This window comes from Mauremys reevesii, linkage group 22 (genome assembly GCF_016161935.1).
Source record: "Mauremys reevesii isolate NIE-2019 linkage group 22, ASM1616193v1, whole genome shotgun sequence".
Lineage (NCBI taxonomy): Eukaryota > Metazoa > Chordata > Testudines > Geoemydidae > Mauremys > Mauremys reevesii.
This window is the reverse complement of record NC_052644.1, coordinates 8,594,853-8,613,216: the sequence shown is the minus strand read 5'-3', so window position 1 is coordinate 8,613,216 and position 18,364 is coordinate 8,594,853. Positions and strand designations below refer to the sequence as shown.

At 50.5% G+C, this 18,364-nt stretch overlaps 1 protein-coding gene across 1 annotated transcript in view; it reads right to left on the bottom strand.

The window, feature by feature from the left end:
- Positions 1-18,364, bottom strand: part of LOC120388133 — a 736,578-nt gene that overhangs the window by 493,191 nt on the left and 225,023 nt on the right. The window contains 3 exon segments of the mRNA XM_039509761.1: positions 8,985-9,053; positions 13,835-14,164; positions 16,843-17,172. Of these exon segments, the coding sequence (XP_039365695.1) occupies positions 8,985-9,053; positions 13,835-14,164; positions 16,843-17,172 (729 nt within the window).

Genomic DNA, 18,364 nt, shown 5'->3' with positions numbered 1-18,364 from the left:
ATCAGGAAGAGAATCAGGGAAAGGGGCAGAAGCAGGATCCTGAGCCCCAGTAATCGGGTCACAGGAAGGTGGCCCCTCTTGGTCAGGCTCAGAGATCTGGGGGGTGAGTAGGGGACCCTCAACAATGCTGGGCTCAGCCACCAGGGCAGGTGCAGCAGCCACGGCATCCGGAGATGGAAGGTCAGCAATTGGGTCCCCGTCCGGGAAGGAGTCGGTTGCCCCACACCCAAGAGGGACACCCCCTGGGATTTGGGTCCGGGCAGCGGGGCACTGGCCGTTGCCCCAATCGGCTTGGCAGCCGTCAGCGGGGTGCCACCCGCAGCCGGGCTGATGGAAGACCCCAGGGGACCCTCAGAGGTGGGAGCAGAAGCAGCAGTCAGGGGAAGGGAACCCGGGGACAGGGGGACCGAGGTGAGGTCGCTCAGATCGAGGCCCGCTAGCAAAGGGTCGTCCTCCCCCTGCGTAACTGGGGTCAGACCCAGGGCCTCGATCTCCTCATAGATGGAGGGGAGATTGCCGTCCGCCAACCCGGGGCCCTCCCTGCCAGCACCCGAAGCGACGCCCACCTCAGCGCTCGCAGGGGCTTCGGATGGCAAGGGGGAAGAGGGGCTCCCTCGGGGGCTTCCTCAGGAAGGGACCCCGGAGGAGGGGCAGCGTCTCCGTCCGGTGCTGCCACGTCATCCCCAGCCGGCACCACAAAACGGGCGTCGTCAGGGGGCAAGGCGGAAAGCTCGCCATCGGTGCCCCCCTTCCTGCTCTTCTGGGGGATCTCCGAATCTGAAAGATGTAACGGGGCCCGAGCCTTCTGCTTGCCCCGCTTCCCCTGCACTAAGGACCAGCCCTCCATGGCATCATCCGGGGGCTGGCTAACAGGGGTCGGGTCTGGGGGCAAGGGCGATGGCTCAGAGACTCGGGGAGGCAATGGAGGGGCAACAGGAATGAGGGAGGAATCTCCCTGGGGCGGGCCCTCTCCCACGCCCGGCGTTATCTCTGCCACACCCTCCTCCACAGTGGTGGACCGAGAAGGAGGAGGGGCAGCTTCAGGTGCTGGGCAGCCAGGGGCACTGGTGGTGACAGGGCCGGCGCCTTGCCGGGGCTCGGGGGTCCCGGACGCTCCTCCATGCAGGCCAAGGGGCAGTCCCATCGTGCACCAGGCCTCCCCGTCGAGTAATGCACCCGGTAGCGGGCTCCCTGGTAGGGGATCAGAAAGGACCCCTCGAGCGCCTCTCCGTCTCGCACCGCCGGCAGCAGTTGAAGCTGCACTTGCCAGCGGAACGAGAGGACGTGATGGAGGGCGGGGTCCTTGCAGCCCAACGGGAGAGGGCTGATGACGGAGATAGGGCGCCCCAGGGCAGAAAGGGCGGGCAGCAGGGCAGCATTGGGCAGGAAGCGAGGGACGGAGGTCAGATCAAGTGGACCCCCATGTCGTCCACGGGCTCCAGGAGCACGAACACCCCCGCCCCACCGCCAGACCCGTCTCTACCGCCTCCTGGGTGGCGGTCTCCGAAGCCAGGAAGGAGACCACCCTCCCGTACATTTTGGAGGCCGCCACGATGGCCGTGGGCCCCACCACCCTCGCCAATGCCCGCACGTAGGTCTCCACATGGGGCGAGGCGGGCACCAGGAGGCAACGGACGCCGTGCTTCCTGGTCAAGGTGGGGAAGGTGCCCCGGCCACTATAGATGGGAGCGGAAGTGGCAGTCGAAGGAGCAGCGGCAGACGGGAGGGCCGCCGCCACCTGGGCATATGCCCTGGGGGCCGGGGGAGGGACACCCGCGGAGCTGGTAGAGGGAACAGCGGGGAGGGATGCCGCGGCCGGTAGCGGGGCTGCAGCAGCGGGGGTAGTCCCTGCCATGGAGGGCTTGGTCTTTTTAGTGGGGCTCTTACCCTTCTTCTCACCCTGACCTTTTCCACCGGCTGTGGGGGCTCCCCCCGAATCGGAAGGGGCGAAGGACGTGGAAGCAGCGGACGCCTCCCCGGTACTTGCCGCCGCAGGTGCCCCAGCGGGGGCGGCGGCAGATAGACCGGCAGCGGCGGTCGAGGTAGTGGCTTGGGGAATGGACATGGGGGTTTCTGGAGGAGGGGCGGTGGGAGCATCGGGAGGGGTCTCCCCCACCGTGTCCCCCGCCATAACGAGAGCGGGGAGGGGGAAAACAGCGAGGGGAGGGGAGGGAAAGGAGGCGACCACCCCTCCCCGCTAGGCTGCAGGCAGGGGAGGAGGGTGCCAGAAAGGGAAGGCTAAAGGGGCGTGGGGAGCAATCAAGGACCCAGGGGCGGGAGGGTGGCAGGCCACCGACCCAGAGGGGAATTCCGGCTCCTCTAGTTGCACTAGGGGATCAGGGGGGCTAATAGCACGGGGGGTGGTGCAGTGAACAAGGGCAAACTCAAACGGGGGAAGGGCACAAGCGCATGGAAGGGGGCATGGGCGCACGAGGGGAGGGGCCAATCAGGGCTGGGGAAGCACAGGGAGGGGGGGAAAAGTTGAGCTAGGAATGAGGCAGAGGGACCAAGGGGCTAGCTGCAGGGCTGGGGCAGGACAAGCAGGGCCACAGAGGGAAATGGGTGGGGCAGACAAATGTGGCGAAGGAGAGGGGGCCAGGCCAAGGGGGTGGGGGTGCACCCACAGGAACTTGTGCAAAAAGTCAATTGTAGCTTGCTGCTTCTGCAGGCCCAAACGATAGAAATGGGCGTGGCAAGCCAGGTGAACAGCTCAGTCCCAGAGGCAGGAGATTGAGGTAGAGAGAAAACAGCCAGCGGGGGTGGTGGAGAGGGCAACGATGGTGGTGAGGGTGAAGGGGGACACGGATGGACCGGGGGCAGGCTCCACGCCACACTCCCGGTGTCCCAACAGACACAGTCCAAACCCCCACCACAAGAGCACAGTTCAAAAAAATACTCAGTCCTCAGGTGCCCCCTCCACGGTGGCCTTCAGAGTCTCTATGAGGTCCTCCAGGAGCAGGCAGCACTCTCCTTCTTCTTCTCCGCGGGGCTCCAGCAGCTCCCCAGTAGCAAACACAGCAGCTCCAGCAGCTCCAGCAGCTCCAGGTGGTGGTCTGGTGGCCAGGAAGGAGGGACCCAGCACAGAAGATGGTGGTGGTGGAGCCCTCAGCAACAAGGGCTGGAGCTGGGGTCCCACACTCCCCTCCTCTGGGGAGCAGGCCAGCCACTCCCCCCAAGGGGTTGTAGGTGGAGTAACAGCAGCAACTGGGGGGGGGGGAATCCACTAGGCAGCCAGCAAACCGATAGCAGAGAAAGGGGGTGGGTGGTGGTGTCTAGCCCAGCCAGGGGAGCAGCCGGAGTAGCAGCAGCAGCGAGGGCCCAGCAGGAACAGCAACAGCAGCAGCAGCCCTCTCCCTCCTACTCTCTACAGCAGAGAAGTAGAAGAGAGATCTTCTGGCCATTGGAGAAAGAGGTTTCTGTTCCCTGAGTGACCAGAGCAGGGGCTGCACTAGAGTAATCAGGAACCTGCTAGAACCAATTAAGGCAGCCAGGCTGATTAGAACACCTGCAGCCAATCAAGGCAGGCTAATCAGGGTGCCTGGGTTTAAAAAGGAGCTCACTCCACTCAGGGAGGGGGGAGCCAGAGGAGAGGAAGTGTGTGTGAGGAGCTGGGAGCAACAGGTGCAAGGAGCTGAGAGTGAGAGTGAGAATGAGAGGGTGTGCTGCTGGAGGACTGAGGAGTACAAGCACTATCAGACACCAGGAGGAAGGTCCTGTGGTGAGGATAAAGAAGGTGTTTGGAGGAGGCCATGGGGAAGTAGCCCAGGGAGTTGTAGCTGTCATGCAACTGGTACAGGAGACACTATAGACAGCTGCGATCCACAGGGCCGTGGGCTGGGACCCGGAGGAGAGGATGGGCCCGGGTTCCCCCCAAACCTCCCAACGCCTGATCAGACACAGGAGAAGTTGACCCAGACTGTGGGGAAGATAACTGAGGTAAGCAAATCTGCCAAATAAGCGCAGGACCCACCAAGATAGAGGAGGAACTTTGTCACAATACAAAACGATGGAGTCTGAATTAGCTATTAAACACTCAAGAAAGATCTTGGAATCATTGTGGATAGTTTTCTGAAAACATCCACTCAACGTACAGTGGCAGTCAAAAAAGCAAAGGGAATGTTGGGAATCATTAAGAAAGTGATAGATAATAAGACAGAAAATATCATATTGCCTGTATATAAATCCATGGTATGTGCACACCTTGAATACAGTGTGCAGATCTGGTCATCCCATCCCCCCCAAAAAATAGTGGAATTGGAAAAGGAACAGAGAGGGGCAACTAAAATTATTAGGGGTATGAAACAGGAGGAGAGATTAAAATGACTGAGGATTTTCAGCTTAGAACAGAGATGATTAAGAGGGGATATGATAGACGTCTATAAAATCTTGACTGATGTAAAGAAAGTGAATAAGGAAATGTTATTTAATCCTTCACATAACACAAGAACTAGCAGTCACCCAATGAAATTAATAGGCAGCAGCTTTAAAAAAACAAGAGGAAGTACTTCTTCACACAACATACAGTCAACCCGTGGAACTTTTTGCCAGGGGATGCTGTGAAGACCAAAACGATACCAGGATTTTAAAAAGAACTAGATAAATTCCTGGAGAATAGGTCCGTCAGTGGCTATTAGCCAGGATGGGGAGGGATATAACACAATGCTCTGAGTGTCCCTATCCAAACCCCTAATCATTTTAGTTGCCCTTTTCTGAACCTTTTCTAGTGCCAGTATATCTTTTTTGAGGTGAGGAGACCACATCTGTACGCAGTATTCGAGATGTGGGTGTACCATGGATTTATATAAAGGCAATAATATAGTCTCAGTCTTATTCTCTATCCCATTTTTAATAATTCCTAACATCCTGTTTGGTTTTTTGACCGCCTCTGCACACTGCGTGGCCATCTTCAGAGAACTATCCACGATGACGCCAAAATCGTTTTCCTGACTCGCTGTAGCTAAATTAGCCCCCATCATATTGTATTTATAGTTGGGGATATTTTTTCCAGTGTGCATTACTTTAAATTTATCCACATTCTATTTCATTTGCCATTTTGTTGCCCAATCATTTAGTTTTGTAAGATCTTTTTCAAGTTCTTCACAGTCTGCTTTGGTCTTAACTATCTTGAGCAGTTTCGTGTCATCTGCAAACTTTGCCACCTCACTGTTTACTCCTTTCTCCAGATCATTTATCAATAAATTGAATAGGATTCGTCCTAGGACTGGCCCTTGAGGAACACCACTAGTTACCCCTCTCCATCTGAGAATTTACCATTCATTCCTATCCTTTGTTCCCTGTCTTTTAACCAGTTCTCAGTCTATGAAAGGACCTTCCCTTTTATCCTACGACAACTTAATTTACATAACAGCCTTTGGTGAGGGACCATGTCAAAGGCTTTCTGGAAATCTAAGTACACTGCATCCACTGGATCCCCCTTGTCCACATGTTTCTTGACCCCTTCAAAGAACTCTAATAGATTAGTAAGATACGATTTCCCTTTACAGAAACCAGGTTGACTATTGCTCAACAGTTTGTTTTTCTATGTGTATGACAATTTTTATTCTTCACTATTGTTTCGACTAATTTGCCCGGTACCGACGTTAGACTTACCAGTCTGCAATTGCTGGGATCACCTCTAGAGCCCTTTTAAAATATTGGTGTTACATTAGCTAACTTCCAGTCATTGGGTACAGAAGCCGATTTAAAGGACAGGTTACAAACCTTAGTTAATAGTTCTGCAACTTCACATTTGAGTTCTTTCAGAACTCTTGGGTGAATGCCATCTGGTCCTGGTGACTTGTTAATGTTGAGTTTACCAATTAATTCCAAAACCTCCTCTAGGGACACTTCAATCTGTGACAGTTCCTCAGATTTGTCCCCTACAAAACCCGGCTCAGGTTTGGGAATCTCCCTAACATCCTCAGCCGTCAAGTCTGAAGCAAAGAATCCATTTAGTATCTCCACAATGACTTTATCGTCTTGAAGCGCTCCTTTTGTATCTCGATCGTCAAGGGGCCCCACTGGTTGTTTAGCAGGCTTCCTGCTTCTGATTTACTTAAAAACCATTTTGTTATTACCTTTGGAGTTTTTGGCTAGCCGTTCTTCAAAATCCTCTTTGGCTTTTCTTATTACACTCTTGGACTTACTATGGCAGTGTTTATGCTCTTTTCTATGCCTCATTAGGATTTGACTTCCACTTTTTAAAGGAAGTCTTTTTATCTCTCACTGCTTCTTTTACAGGGTTGTTAAGCCACGGTGGCTCCTTTTTAGTTCTTTTACTGTGTTTCTTAATTTGGGGTATACATTGAAGTTGGGCCTCTATTATGGTGTCTTTAAAAAGCGCCCATGCAGCTTGCAGGGATTTAACTTTAGTCACTGTACCTTTTAACTTTTGTTTAACTAACCCCCTCATTTTTGCATAGTTCCCCTTTATGAAATTAAATGCCACAGTGCCATCTCAACTGCTGTTGAGATGTTCTTCCCACCACAGGGATGTTGAATGCTATTGTATTATGGTCACTATTTCCAAGCGGTCCTGCTATAGTTACCTCTTGGACCAGCTCCTGAGCTCCACTCAGGATTAAATCTAGTGTTGCCTCTCCCCTTGTGGGTTCCCATACCAGCTGCTCCATGAAGCAGTCATTAAAAGTATTGAGAAATGTTATCTCTGCATTTCGTCCTGAAGTGAAATGTCCCCAGTCAATATGGGGATAATTGAAATCCCCCACTATTAATGAGTTCTTAATTTTCATAGCCTCTCTAATTTCCCTTAGCATTTTTCATCACTATCACTGTCCTGGTCAGGTGGTCGATAATAGATCTCTAATGTTATATTCTTATTAGAGCATGAAATTTCTATCCATAGAAATTCTATGGAATATGTGGATTCACTTAAGATTTTTACTTCATTTCATTCTACATTTTAGAGCCCTTTTAAAATATTGCCACACCCACCCCTGCATGACCTGTTCTGTCCTTCCGAAATATTTTGTACCCCGGAATGATTGTGTCCCATTGATTGCTCTCAGTCCACCAGGTTTCTGTGATGCCTATTATATCAATGTCCTCCTTAATCACAAGGCACTCTAGTTCACCCATCTTATTATTTAGACTACTAGCATTTGTGTACAAGCACTTTAAAACTTGTCACTGTTTATTTGCCTGCCCTTTTCTGATGTGCCAGATTCTTTTTTATGTGACTGTTTATCATCTGATCTGGCCCTTACATTATACTCTTCCATCCTCTGCTCCTGACTATAACCTGGAGATTCTCTGTCATCAGACTCTCCCCTAAGAGAAGTCTGTGTCTGATCCACATGCTCTTCTGCAGCAGTCAGCTTTCCCCCATCTCCTAGTTTAAAAACTGCTCTACAATCTTTTTAATGTTTAGAGCCAGCAGTCTGGTTCCACTTTGGTTTAGGTGGAGCCCATCTCTCCTGTATAGGCTCCCCCCATCCCAAAAGTTTTCCCAGTTCCTAATGAATGTAAACCCCTCCTCTCTACATCATCATCTCATCCACCCATTGTGCGCGTGGAACTGGTGGCATTTCTCAGAATGCCACCATAGAGGTCCTGGATTTCAGTCTCTTCCCTAGCAGCCTACATTTGGCCTCCAGGACATCTCTCCTACCCTTCCCTATGTCATGGGTACCTACATGTACCACGACCAACAGCTCCTCCCCAGCACTACACATAAGTCTGTCTAGATGCCTCGAGAGTTCCGCAACCTTCGCACCCGGCAGGCAAGTCACTATACAGTTCTCCCGGTCATCACAAACCCAGCTATCTATGTTTCTAATGATCGAATCTCCCATTACTAACACCTGCCTTTTCCTAGCAACTGGAGTTCCCTCCCCTGGAGTGGCAACCTCAGTGCGAGAGGCAACCCCAGCACCATCTGAAAGGAGGGTCCTGACCAGGGGCGGCTCTAGGATTTGCGTCGCCCCAAGCACAGCGGCACGCCGCGGGGGCGCTCAGGCAGTCGCCGGTCCCGCGGCTCCGGTGGACCTCCTGCAGATGTCCCTGCGGAGGGTCCGCTGCTCCCGCAGCTCCGGTGGACCTCCCGCATGCACGCCTGCGGATGCTCCACTGAAGCCGCGGGACCAGCGGACTCGCGGCAGGCATGCCTGCGGGAGGTCCACTGGAGCCGCCTGCCGCCCTCCCGCGGCACGCCGCCCCAAGCGCGCGATTGGCACACTGGGCTCTGGAGCCGGCCCTGGTCCCAACTATGGGAAAGTTTCCCTCTGCTCCCATTGACTGCTCTGCTTCCCTGGGCCTTTCACCCTCCTCAACAGAGCAGGGGCTGTCTGACTGGAGGTGGGACAATTCTACAGTGTCCCGGAAAGCCTCATCAAAATACCTATCTGCCTCTCTTAGCTCCTCCAGTTCCGCCACCCTGGCCTCCAAAGTCCGTACATGGTCTCTGAGGGCCAGGAGCTCCTTGCACCGACTGCACACATATGCTACCCGCCCACAGGGCAGGTAATCATACATGCTACACCCAGTGCAATAAACTGGATAGCCCCCACTCTGCAGCTGGGCTTCTGCCCACATTTTCTCCTAGTTACTGAAAGGATTCTTTAAAGCATGAAGTTTGGAATGTAGTTTGGTTTATAGGTTTTAAGAGGAATAAAGGGAAACAGATAGCACCAGCACGGGAGCCCTACTCCCTTCCCACTCCTCTTCCCAGCTCCCTTGCAAAACTCCCTGTTAGCAGCCCCTGTTCACAAAGCTCCCTGGTTGCTTTTGTGTGGCCTTATAAAGCCCTGGCCTGTGTGAATGCCCCGCCCACTGATTAAGGCTCAGCCAATTACCAGAGGCTTCTAGCTTTCAGACATTCCTTTGGAGCTGACAGCCTCCAACTGCCAGCCACAGCACACGGTCCTTCAAACAACCAACCAATCAAATAGATTGACAAACACAAGCTCAGCAAACAGCAAGTAACCGCAACCACAAGCAAACATGCATTACAGACAGTCACTTACCCCAAGGATCCTGTGTTTGCTCCTCCGTCACCTGGAGAACTCCCTTGAGAAATTCCTCGTTAGCTGCCCCTGTTCGCAAAAAAAAAAACAAAGTTCAAATGCTGAGTTCGTGGAGTATGTACATAAGCTATACTAAAGACAAACCGACAGTAACCGTCTCCAGTTTGTGAGGGACCCCATAGAGCCAGTCTCTAGGAAACAGATAGCTGCATGGAGGTTTAGTCCATTAATGACTATTAGCCAGGATGGGTAAGGAATGGAGTCCCTAGCCTCTGTCAGAGGGTGGAGATGGATGGCAGGAGAGAAATCACTTGATCATTACGGTTGTAAATTCAATCCTTGAGCGGGCCATTTGGGGATTGGTCCTGCTTTGAGCAGGGAATTGGACTAGATGAAATTCCAATATAGAGAGCTTTCTGGTTGGTGAAGTGCTGGAAAAAACAGCTTTTACTGTATTTTGGATTACAAATATTTGCACTGTAAAAATGGTAAAAGAAATAGTATTTTGCAATTCACCTCATACAAGTACTGCAGTGCAATCTCTTTATTGAGAAAGTGCAATTGACAAATGTAGAATTTTTTTGTTACATAATTGCACTCAAAAAAAAAACAACCAATGGAAAACTTAGAGCCTGCACATCCTCTCAGTCTTGCTTCTTCTTCAGCCAATCGCTCAGACAAACAAATTGGTTACATTTACGGGAGATAACGCTGCCTGCTTCTTATTTGCAGTGTCACCCGAAAGTGAGAAGAGGTGTTTGCATGGCACTTTTGTAGGTGGCAATGCAAGGTATTTACGTGCCACATATGCTAAACATTCACATGCTCCTTCATGCTTTGGCCACCATTCCAGACGATGTACTAACATATTCACGATGCTTGTTAAAAAAGCAAGGTGTTAATGTAATTTGTGACTGACATTCTTAGGAGAGAATGGTGTATCTCCTGCTATGTATTTGACCTGCATTCTGCCATATCTTTCCTGTTACAGTAGCATCGGATGATGACTCGGCAAATTTTGCTCATTTTAAGAACACCTTCACTGCAGATTTGACAAAATGCAAAGAAGGTACCTGTGACGCTCTGTACCTTGGGGGAGCACCCCCATGTTCATCCTTATAAAAGGATGGTGTGGTTTCCAATGTAAAGTTTGTCATGCTGGGTGTCTTTGCAAGGCTCATGATGCACTGAGGACTGTTCTTATAGAGATGTTATAGTAATTGTTGTTGCAGTAATGTTATAGGTTATAATTTCATGTATATAGTTATGAGGCTGAAAATGTATCCTCGTGGCTTAAAATAAGCCCAGGCAAAAACTCTCTAAGAGCAGAGGGGCAGTTCACGTCTCATCAAGGCATGCATGGGACAAACCCAGTCCAGCCTCACAGGAACAAAGGACGCTGGCCTAAGCAGCAACAAAAGGATGTGTTGGACTCTCGAGTGAGTCACCCCCCTTTCTTTGGTCAGTTTGGGACTGCGATAAGGTAATGCTCACCTGACTCTGAAGGCGGGGGTGGGGGCAAAGCAAAGAGGGAAGAAAGAACATGATAAAAGGGAGAGATGTTTGCCATCCTCTTCTTCTCTCTTCCAGCTACATCTACAGACACCACCACCAGCAAGTGACTGAAGCACTGATCAAAGGGGAGAGCCTGGCTGAAGAGCAACCAGCCGGCCTGTGGTGAGAAGCATCTAAGTTTCTAAGGGCATTGAAAATGTCCAGATCAGCTTAGAATGGGTTTTTCTTTTATTTCATTTGACCAAATCTGACTTGTTTTGCTTTGACTTATAATCACTTAAAATCTATCTTTATAGTTAATAAATTGGTTTGTTTATTCTACCTGAAGCAGTGTGTTTGGTTTGAAGCGTGTCAGAGATTCCCCTTGGGATAACAAGCCTGGTACATATCAATTTCTTTGTTAAATTGACACATTCATAAAGGTCTCAGTGTCCAGCGGGCATAACTGGACACTGCAAAATGGAGGTTCCTAGGATTGTGTCTGGGACTGGAGATATTGGCTAGTTGCACAATCCAAGGAGCAGCTTACATGCCAGAGGCTGTGCAGTTATTATTTGTAAATCATTCTACATTTGTAAGTTCAACTTTCCAGATAAAGAGCTGGCACAACAGTACTTGCATGAGGTGAATTGAAAATACTATTTCTTGTGTTTCTTTTTTACAGTGCAAATATTTGTAATAAAAAATAAATATAAAGTGAGCAATGTACACTTTGTATTCTGAATTGTATTTGAAAGCAATGTATTTCAAAATGTAGAAAACATCCCAGAAATTGAAATAAATTGTATTCTATTATTGTGTAAAGGGGTGATTACTTGTGCAATTAATCATGAACAATTTTTATCTCACAATTAATCACAATTTTTTTAATAACTTGACAGCCCTACTCCCCACCACTACCATGCAGCCACCTGTGGGGTGGAACAGAGTAGATGACAGACAGAGCACAGAAACACATGGGCTTTGTAATAAAAAAAATAATAATAAATGGAGATATACCAATCTCCTAGAACTGAAAGTGACCTTGAAAGGTCATTGAGTCCAGCCCCCTGCATTCACTAGAAGAACCAATTTTTGCCCCAGATCTTTAAGTCGCTCCCTCAAGGATTGAATTCACAACCCTGGGTTTAGCAGGGCAATGCTCAAACCACTGAGCTATCCCTGTCCCCAAAGGGGAAGAGAGTGTAGAAGAGGAAGTGAGGAAGAACCTGTCTCTAGTCACAGCAGTTGGGCATATTACAGGTTCAGGGGTAATTAGCTGAGATGTAGATCACCTGGAGTGACGAGGAAAAGAACCCCACACTTCATAAAGGATTCCCTCAGTGGCTGCAGGAACCATTCAACCCCAAATCCCACAAATGGGATCTCCAGTTACCCAGCACCCCATTGTGCTGTAGTAGGGCAGAGGGATCAGAGCGATCAGCGATAGGGAGGGTCTCTCACGTACTGATCCCTGCAGCACAGATCCTAAGTACTGTGCTGAGGCATTGCGGCCAGCCCTGACTGTGAGTGGAGATCACCCCCAAAAGAGCCCCCATCCTGCTCCCTGCAGCACAGGCCTGTACAACTGCATGGGGGAAATGGGGTCAGAACTGACACCATGAGAAGAGCAACACTTACTGTGACCCCAAACCAGCTCCCTGCAGTACAGACCCTTAGCACCAAACTGGGGTGTTCCCAAGGTCCCATTTTGCCACAGAGGAGTCTGCCCACAGATAACTAGATGCCAACTGGCAGAGGGCACAGGGATGCCTAGAGTTATATGGCGATCCCCTGGGTGAGATATATGCACAATAGCTCACCAAACGTGGCATGTGAGGTATCTACCAAGAGCCAGCAGCCTGGTCGACCTAATGGGAACAAGATGTTTCTATGGGACATAGCTGATATGAGATGCAAAATGTAGAATATGATGCTCAGCAGTGATGAAGTGAAGCTTGTCACCTGCGCCATGACAATCCCTTTGGCTGAGTCTCACAGCATCAAAGTAAGGATTGGTAAGGCAAGAGCAGCCTTCTTACAGCTCAAGAACATCTGGAGCTCCAGAGAGCTGTCTTTGGCAATAGATTCGACTGTGTCAAACAAAACGTGAAATCAGTCTTACTGTATGGAGCTGAAACCTCTGCCTCAGAAGGATTCTCCAGATCCAGTAACATCCACCTCTTGGAGAGGACCGTCAACTCCAGCAGCAGAAAAAAATTAAGGAAGAGAAGGTGGGGCTGGATGACACACACTACGCAAGCAGCCAACCAACATCACCAGACAGGCACTGCAGTGGAACCCCAAGGCAAGCGGAAAAGAGCCCCCAAGAAATACCTGGCCGACGACCTTCAGGTTGATATAAAAAAAAAATGCTATACCTACTATGGAGATCTGTGGTTGGCGGCCCATACCCCGGTTGGGGTGACGGGCATGAATGAATGAATGAATGAGTCTCACAGACAACAGATTGAAAACACAGAGAATGTTCCCCTGGGCAAAACCTTAGTTACACAAAAGAAATACCAATTTGATTATCCCTCTAATGCACAAGACAAGTCACACAAAAAAACCCCATAAACCTATTTATTTCTTCTCTAATACTCACTACCCCGGGTGATTCCTTGATCTTTTTCACTCCGGCACACAACTTTAATGGACTCTGAGACAAAGGAAAACTTCCTTCCTTCCTCTTGAAAAACCTTGTCCCCCAGAGGTTTTCTTTTTACCTTCCTTTCCTTAATTAAAAGTCTTCTTTTTAAGAACCTGATTGATTTTTTCCTTGTTTTAAGATCCAAGGGGGTTTGGATTGGTGTTCACCAGGAAATTGGTGGAGAAGACTCTCAAGGTTACCCAGGGAAGGGTTACAGTACTTGGGAGGGAGAGATTTTGGAGGGGTGGCGGGGGAGACAGAGTTTCCCAAATGACTATTTGGGTGGTGGCAGCAACCTGATCTAAGCTGGTAATTAAGCTTAGGTGTTCTCATGCAGGTCCCGACATCTGTATCCTAAAGTTCAGAGTGCGGGTGAAACCTATGACAGATGCCTACTGACACACCCCTACCTGCAGCACAGGCCCCCTTTGGGGCCAGCACTGACATCAAGGGGAGAGTGTGAGCATCTCCTACTGAGCCCCAACACTGTTCCCTGCAGCACAGGCCCAAAGAGCAACACAGGCTAATTAGGGTAAGCAGAGACAGAGAGGAGACGGCTCTCTACTTGAACCCCCATATTGCTCCTTGAAGCATAGGCCTCAAGCGCCATGCTGGGGTCAGTACTGGCTGTGAAAGGACAACGCCCCGTAATGTGCTTCCCACCCTGCTCCCTGAAACAGGCAGAGTGGTAGATGAAGGTTACCTGAGCACACAACACCGGCATCTTCTCCGTGGTTACAGTTATTCGTTCCCCAAGGCTGAGCCCCGCAATCAGAGAGGGCATTTTCTGTCCCTGCGCAGTTGACGTCATCCAGCCAGATACGGTCTGATCCTTGCCCAAATCGAGCCCCTCCTGGGGCTGATAGCGCCGTCCCACAGTCCAACTGCCTGCACACGACTCCAGCATCCTGTAAGTCCCAGCTGTCATCACACACGGTTCCCCACACCTGGTGGTAAAGCACCTCGACTCTCCCAGAACAGCGACTCAAACCATTCACCAGTCGGAGCTGAGCCACTTCTGAGATGCCAGCGTCTACAAATACCCAAGGGAAGAAACGCTCAGAGAGGTTCCTGTGCATCCCATCTCTCGTGTCGCCGCGCCTCCCGCCAAGCTCTCACCTAGATAGGCAGACTGGACGGCAGTATGACCCACTGCTCCCACTAGAGCACTTAATTAAAAAGATCACACACACTTCTGGCACTGCTGGCAGGAAGCTCCTGGGGAGAAGATTTACACCCTCACTCCTGGCGCTGGAATTCACAGATACATAGAGTTCGACAAATATCGACTTGTGACATACCCGGAAGAAGAAGACTCCCCCCACTGACATGCAGCCACTTGTGGGGTAGGACAGAGCAGCTGAGAAACAGGACATGGAATATGTAATAGGACAGGAAGTGAGGAAGAATTTCGTCTCCTGTGTCCTGCTCTTGGGGAAGTTACAACTTCAGGACTTATCCCCTGAAATGCAAATCCGCTGGAACACAGTGATTAGGAACTGGACTCTTGAGAAATTGGCCCTGGATTTTTAGTTTGAGTGAGCGGCTGCAGGCTCCGTTGACACCAAATCCAACCAGTTGAAGCTGCAGTTACCCAGGTCCCCATTGTGCCGCAGAGGAGTCTGGCCCAGATTTAAATAGACTCCAACTGGCAGAGTGCACAGGTTTGCCTAGAGTTATACCGGGATGCCCTGGGTGAGATATATGCACAATAGCTCACTAGAGGTGCTATGTGAGGTCTCTACCAAGAGACAGCAGCCCACTCGTCACCCTAATGGGAACAAGATGTTTGTATGGGACATAGTTGATGAGAGATGTAAAATGTAGAATATGAGGCTCAGAGGTGTTGAAGTGAAGCTTGTCACCTGCGCCATGGCAATCGCTTCGGTTGAGCCAATCAGCACACAGAACAAAGCACAGCCGTGGAGACAGGCAATATTCACTGTCTGGGCTCAGTCGGGACATGAGAATTTACAAAAACAAAGGACCCTCAGCACAAGTCTCTCAAGAGAGACCTCCTCTGGGAAGAGACAATGGTCTGTACCTACAAAGAAAGAGGAGAGGGGACAAGAGCTCCCTTTCACCCAGGACACGGCTGACAGTATTTGTCTCAGGAACAGGAGGTCACAGCCATGCCTGGAGTAAAACCCTGGAAGGACTGTGGGGTGAGCGGTGCTCTACCAGACAGAAAAGTATCTCGTTCAGTGAGTCTAGGCTCTAGTCAGCGTGGTATGATTTTATTGGCCAAGGAACAATTTCTTTACAACCCGTCTCCTTGCTGCCCCTCGAATCGCTACACTCTGTGAAATCACTGGTCCTTGGTGTGACTATGAAGGAATCTAGGGCTGTGCGTTGATCGGGGCAGAGATCGGAGGTGGAACGGGTCACCTTGGGACCTTGTTCCTTTCATAGCAGAAGATCTGTGACTGCTGTGAATGCCCAGCGAGACAGGGACTGGATGCCGCAAACGGACTCTCGGAGGGCCGAAGGGTGAAGTGTCCCTATTGCCAACTTGGAGAGAGATCCCCCCCACCCCACAAGGCCTAGAGTGTCGCCGAGAGAGTCAGGGAGCTGACCCCCAGTGGGCACAGACAAGGCTTCCTCATGCTAGGGGCCCATGGCACCGCACTAGGGCATTAGGGCAAGCACAACTGCAAAGGGAGAGAACCCCTGTCATATACAGACAGTTAAGGGTTAATGCCTCTTTGACCTGTAAAGGGTTAAGAAGTTCACCTAGCCTAGCTGACACCTGACCAGAGGAACCAATGGGGGGACAAGATTTTTCAAGAGGAAGGAGGGAAGTTTTCCTATGTCTCAGAGTCCATTAAAGTTCTGTGCCGGAGTGAAAAAGATCAAGGAATCACACGGGGTAGTGAGTATTAGAGAAGAAATAAATAGGTTTATGTTTTTTTTGTGTGTGTGACTTGTCTTGTGCATTAGAGGGATAATCAAATTGGGATTTCTTTTGTGTATCTAAGGTTTTGCCCAGGGGAACATTCTGTGTTTTCAATCTGTTGTCTGTGAGAGAAGCTTGTATGCTCTCTCCCAGAGGTTTTCTTTTCACCTTTTTTTCCTTAATTAAAAGTTTTCTTTTTAAGAACCTGATTGATTTTTTCCTTGTTTTAAGATCCAAGGGGTTTGGATTGGTGTTCACCAGGAAATTAGTGGAGACGTCTCTCAAGGTTACCCAGGGAAGGGTTACGGTACTTGGGAGGGAGAGATTTTGGAGGGGTGGTGGGGGAGACAGAGTTTCCCAAATGACTCATAAACAGCTGTTTTAAACTATTTGGGTGGTGGCAGCAACCAGATCTAAGCTGGTAATTAAGCTTAGGTGTTCTCATGCAGGTCCCCACATCTGTATCCTAAAGTTCAGAGTGCAGGTGAAACCTATGACAGACCCCTACTGACACACCCCTACCTGCAGCACAGGCCCTCTTTGGAGCCAGCACTGACATCAAGGGGAGAGCGTGAGCATCCGCTACTGAGCCCCCACACTGCTCCCTGCAGCACAGGCCCAAAGAGCAACACAGGCTAATTAGGGTCAGCAGAGACGGAGAGGAGACGGCTCTCTACTTGAACCCCCATATTGCTCCCTGAAGCACAGGCCTCAAGCACCATGCTGGAGTCATTACCAGCTGTGAGAGAACAATGCCCCGTAATGTGCTTCCCAGCCTGCTCCCTGAAACAGGCAGAGTGGTAGATGAAGGTTACCTGAGCACACAACACCGGCATCTTCTCCGTGGTTACAGTTATGGGTTCCCCAAGGCCGAGCCCCGCAATCAGAGAGGGCATTTTCTGTCCCTGTGCAGTTGACATCATCCAGCCAGATACAGTCAGATCCTTGCCCAAATCGAGCCCCTCCTGGGGCTGATAACGCCATCCCACAGCCCAGCTGCCTGCACACGACTCCAGCATCAGTTATGTCCCAGTCGTCATCACACACGGTTCCCCACACCTGGTTGTAAAGCACCTCGACTCTCCCAGCACAGCGACTCGGGCCGTTCACCAGTCGGAGCTTAGCCACTTCTGAGATGCCAGCGTCTGCAAACACCCAAGGGGATAAACACTCAAGGAGGTTCCTGTTCATCTGACCTCTCGTGTTGCTGGAGGATGTAGCACCTCCCGCCGACGGATCTGACCGGTCTCTGCACACAGCAACTGCCTGTCAAGGGCTCCCCATCACTGACCACGCTAATCACTTGGGCAATGTTGAAGTTTGTCCACTCCCCTCCCAGCCAGCTCTCACATAGTTAGGAAGACTGGACGGCAGTCTGTCCTACTGCTCCCACTAGAGCACTTAATTAAAAAGATGACCACCGGGACTGCTGGCAGGAAGCTCCTGGGGAGCAGATTTACACCCTCACTCCTGGCGCTGGTATTCATAGATACATAGAGTTCGACAAATATCGACTTGTGACATACCCGGAAGAAGAAGATTCCCCCCACTGACATGCAGCCACTTCTGGGATAGGACAGGGCAGCTGAGAAACAGGACAGGGAATATGTAGGCTGTGTAGGACAGGAAGTGAGGAAGAATTGCGTCTCCTGTGTCCAGCTTTTGGGGAAGTTACAACTTCAGGACTTATCTCCTGAAATGCTAATCCGCCGGAACACTGTGATTGGGAACTGGACTCTTGAGAAATTGGCCCTGGATTTTTAGTTTGAGTGAGCGGCTGCAGGCTCCAGTGACACCAAATCCAACCAGTGGGAGCTACAGTTACCCAGGTCCCCATTGTGCCTCAGAGGAGTCTAGCCCAGAGATAAATAGACTCCAACTGGTAGAGGGCACAGGTTTGCCTAGAGTTATACCGGGATCCCCTGGATGACATATATGCACAATAGCTCACTAGAGGTGCTATGTGAGGTCTCTACCAAGAGACAGCAGCCCACTCGTCACCCTAATGGGGGCAAGATGTTTGGATGGGACGTAGTTGAAGAGAGATGTAAAATGTAGAATATGAGGCTCCAGAAGTGCTGAAGTGAAACTTGTCACCTGCACCATGGCAATCTTTTCGGCTGAGCCAATCAGCACACAGAACAAAGCACAGCCGTGGAGACAGGCTGTATTCACTGTCTGGACCCAGTCGGGGCCTCAGAATTTGCAAAGACAAAGGCCAGGCTCTAGTCAGCGTGGTATGATTTTATGGGCCATGGAACCAGTCCTTTCCAACCCGTCTCCTTGCTACCCCTCGAATCTCTACACCCTGTGAAATCACTTGTCCTTGGTGTGAAT